General features: G+C 32.1%; 1 protein-coding gene across 1 annotated transcript in view; it reads left to right on the top strand.

Annotated features, from left to right (window-relative positions):
• Positions 1-1,936, top strand: part of LOC108365535 (angiotensin-converting enzyme-like) — a 92,620-nt gene extending 90,684 nt beyond the window's left edge. The window contains exons 6-7 of the mRNA XM_017619585.1: positions 862-1,002; positions 1,486-1,936. Of these exons, the coding sequence (XP_017475074.1) occupies positions 862-1,002; positions 1,486-1,822 (478 nt within the window). The 3' untranslated portion in view covers positions 1,823-1,936. The remainder of the gene's footprint in view (positions 1-861; positions 1,003-1,485) is intronic.
• The last annotated feature ends 2,400 nt before the right edge of the window (positions 1,937-4,336 follow it).

Genomic DNA, 4,336 nt, shown 5'->3' with positions numbered 1-4,336 from the left:
TTTTCATTCTGATCATTTATGTATACATTTGTCTATATCTATCTCGATTCGTTTTGCCTGTTACAAACAACCGTTATGTGAACAAAGTTATAATACCCTTGTGCACAAGTGCGCTCGGGTATAAAAACACAAAAAATTTAAAGAAAGTTCTAAAAATTAAATGAAATGAAAACATATTTTCGCTTGGAGAAAAATAAAATCTAAAAATTGAAAATAAGTAAATAAAATAAGTTTCTAACAATCAAATAAAATTTATTTTTCATTTTTTAAATCTTAAACAATAAAATCTAAAAATTAAAAGAAAAATAAACTTAAATAAATTGAGTTATAAAAGAAAAAAATTAAATAACTTCCGTAAAGTTAAATGAAATAAAAAAGTGTATTTTGTTTTTTTAAAGAACATCTAATAATTAAACGAAAACTAAACTTAAAAAGAAAATATGCATAAAATAAGTTTATGAAAACCGAATGACATTAAAAAGTTTATATGTCTAAAACCTTAAAAATTAAAAACAAAAACTTTATCAAAAAAGAAAAAAAGAGAAATTTAGCTTACTGATATACTATAATACTTTTTGTGATTTTTAGGAGATTTTCAGCAGCAGTTTTTGGTTTTTGCCGAATTTTGAATTCCTTGCGCTATTTGAGAAGTTGCTGGATGCAAAAAAAAAAACTGTTGACTAAATGCACCGCTAAGCGTATGGTGCATACATTTTGGCTTGTTTATTTATTCGCAGCTACTGCCAACATTTTCCTTTCTCAATTTTCATTCAGTAGTTACTAATAGCTACTACTAATAATAATAATTACTAGTAGCTAAAAATTTTAGTAACAATTTCACTTTTTTTGATCTACTTCCAGATACTATGTCTCCACTATTTTGCAATTTCAAATTTATCGTGGCATGTGCCGCGTCAGTGGTCAATATGTGCCTGGAGATCCACGCAAGCCGTTGCATCGATGCGATATTTATCGACATCCGGAAGCAGGAAATTTATTAAAGTAAGTGGAAATTAGTATGAAAATATTTGCAAAAATTTGTTCGCCACACACCAACCTCAGAATTCGTACGAAAACTAAATTCAAAATTTTAAAGTACTTCATGATTTGCGAAAATTTGTTCCGCAGTTGAAAATTTTACTTTTGCGCCAACGCAGTANTCAACATTTAAATGAAATTATCTTCAAAAAGTAAATGTCATGGACCAATCTAACGTTTCAAATAAAGAACCGATGAGATTTTGCAAATTTTATGCGTTTTTTTTAAAAAAAAAGTTATCAAGCTCTTAAAAAATCACCCGTTACTTGAAGAGATCCTTAATGCGTGGACAAGAAATAAATTGCTTACACATAGATCTGATAGTTTCGTGGAAATAAAATTATAAAAAATGTCCCTCTTGAAAGGACGGTTGGTGGAGAAGAAGTGCATATTTTTATTTTTTCTTTTGTGCCAAATTCCGTAACATTTTTTTTTTCCGTGTTACAGACGCATCATGGCCAAGGGCGCCTCACAACCATGGCAAGAAGTGCTCGAGGAAACACTTGGTGAGGGTCGTTTGGATGGTACAGCGCTGCGTGAGTACTTCGCGCCGCTAGAGGAGTGGCTGCGACTTGAATCATTGCGCACAAATGAATTCGTAGGCTGGAACTATGATGGTGACTATTGCAAGCGCAGCATTGAGACGGCGAATCTGCAAGTGACAGGTGGCTACTATAATGCAGCTGCTCGCACAGAGGTAGTGCCTTTGCCAGTAGCATTGGTTATGGGTTGGTTGGTGGTTTTTTATGTGGCGTCGCCGATGAAGAAATATTTTTATAGATAAAGAATAATGTAATTATAAATTTATATAGATTGTTGATGGATGCTGGATATTTATTAATTGTACAGTTTAAAAAGAAAAAATATTTATATCTTCAAAAGTCTAAATTATGCTAACGCTTATGGATTGTTAAAATAAAATTTTGACTAAAAACAAATTTAGATAAAAGTCTAAAATATGCTAACGCTTATGGATTGTTAAAATAAAATTTTGACTAAAAATAAATTTAGATGAAACCATTTTGACGAAGTCATGTTAAGTAAAGAATTTTTGGGTCACCTGATTTCTGTGCAGTTTTAAGGCTCAAACTGACTATTGAAGGAATAATTTTTTTTTACTTATACAAATAGGCTAATGAGCATGAGAAGAGCATTGTGTATATGCGAATATATTTTGAAAAAAAAAATGTGTCAACATTTTTATTATCATATCACATATCTAATATTTTATAAAACTCTATGGTTGGAACCTCATTTTAAAGAGGGAAAGCCACTGTTCGACATAGCCACCTCAAGCGCGGATAGAAGCATCTGTCCGGAATGGCGTCGAGGAGCAGTCTTCTAGACGTTGACTGGCTCATATTTTTTAGTTGATATTTGGGCCTCAAAGATGGACCCACTTATGATCACATATATGTATATCGGTAACCGTTCTACCAATTTGTACCAAACTCGATATTTTTATTGTGCTTGCCACGTAAAAGCAAAACGTTGAAAATTATTGAAATCGGACTAAAATAACGGCCGCTTTTCATATAACGGTAAATTTCAGAAATGCTTGAAACTGCAATATTTCGAAATTTAGGGACGCTAATTTACTCAAAATTGATACACCCCGGCTTACCATCTGGCGGCAGGTTTCGGAAAGGTGAAAAAACATATATTTAATACTTGCGCCGGGTATTTAATGTTCGGCTCCACCCGAACTTAGACTTTCTTACTTGTTCTATCTAGATCCCTACCTCTACCCTGTTTGTTCTTATTACATTAATGTTATTCTGTTTTCTTTTATCTTTATTTTTACCTTTATACTCTATGGATAAAAAATGGATATTCACATCCATAAAAATATTGATAACATAACCGATAAAAACATCGATAACAAAATCGATAAATATTGATAACAAAATCAATAAATATCGATAACAAACTCGATAGATATCGACAACAAAATCGAAAAATATCAATAAAAATATATCTATATCGATAACGAAATCGATAAACAACATCTAAAAAATATCGACGACAAAATCGATAAATATCTATAAAAAAATCAATAATAAAATCGACAAAAAAGTCGATAAAAATATCGATAACAAAATCAATAAAAATATCGATAACAAAATCGAAAAAGTATCGATAAATATCTATAGCAAAACAACCAAAAAGGAGATAACAAAATCTTAAAATATAGATAACAAATTCGATAAGAATATCGATAACAAAATCGATACCAAGATCGATCGAAATGTCGATAACAAAATCAATAGGGATATCGATAAAAGTATCGATAACAAAATCGATAAATATCGATAACAAAATCGATAGAAATATCGACAATAAAATCAATAAAACATACCAACTTTTATATCGATAAGTTCCGAGAATACCGAAAATCTCTAATATCATGAAACAGTTCCCAGATTGAGTCTCTGTGTATTTACATATCTACACATATCCTTTTCTTTATAATTACCTTTGTATAAATCTTTCTTCCCCTATCTTTATTCTAACTTTTATCGGTTTCCTAATCCCCAGCTTTTCTAATATTTACATTTATTTTTGCCTTTATGTTTATTAGTTTCTTCATCTACACCTTCACTTCCGCCCTTACATAAGTGAAGTGTTTAATTTTACCTAGGTCTTCAGTTTTGCCTTTTTCTATACGCATTTTTGTTTTTATTTTTACTTTCGCCCTTATCCTTTTCTGTGTCTATGTACGTACTCGCCTTTACTTTCATTCTTGTATTGGTCCTTATCTAAGTCTTATTTTTCAATCTGTTTTTAGCACGTTTAAGAACACTTGTTTCCCTCCCAACCATTTCCGTGCGCAATTTCCGTTGCATCATTTTCGTTGCACCATTTCCGTTGCACCATTTCCGTGTGCAATTTCCGTTGAATTTGCCAATTTACTCCCAACCAACCAACCGCCGCTAAAGAAGTTCCACTTAAAAAAATATTCCGGCGAATTGCTGACCTTCTCCTTTTTGTGAAGTCGGTTAAAAATAAACAAAAATTATGCCAATACGAGCACCAACGCATTCCCGGAGATCTCCAAGTTACTACTCGGTGCATCGGAAAGAGTGAAGTGAAGATTTCTGCCAAATAGCTCCCAATTCGTAGCACTCAGATTCCCGTAGGGTTTGCTGGGAGGACACGCTTCATCCTATATAAATTCAATATACCTGCAATTGTAAAAAGAGTTATAAATACGGTGACCATCCGTCCTTTATTATACGGGACAGTCCTCTTTGGCTACGCGAGCACTGCAACACTTATATTTAATTAACACAATTTG

Source organism: Rhagoletis zephyria, unplaced genomic scaffold (assembly GCF_001687245.7).
Source record: "Rhagoletis zephyria isolate East Lansing unplaced genomic scaffold, Rhagoletis_zephyria_1.1 Rzeph_scaffold_01903, whole genome shotgun sequence".
Lineage (NCBI taxonomy): Eukaryota > Metazoa > Arthropoda > Insecta > Diptera > Tephritidae > Rhagoletis > Rhagoletis zephyria.
The sequence above is the reverse complement of the archived record's forward strand: the minus strand, read 5'-3'. Positions and strand labels throughout refer to the sequence as shown.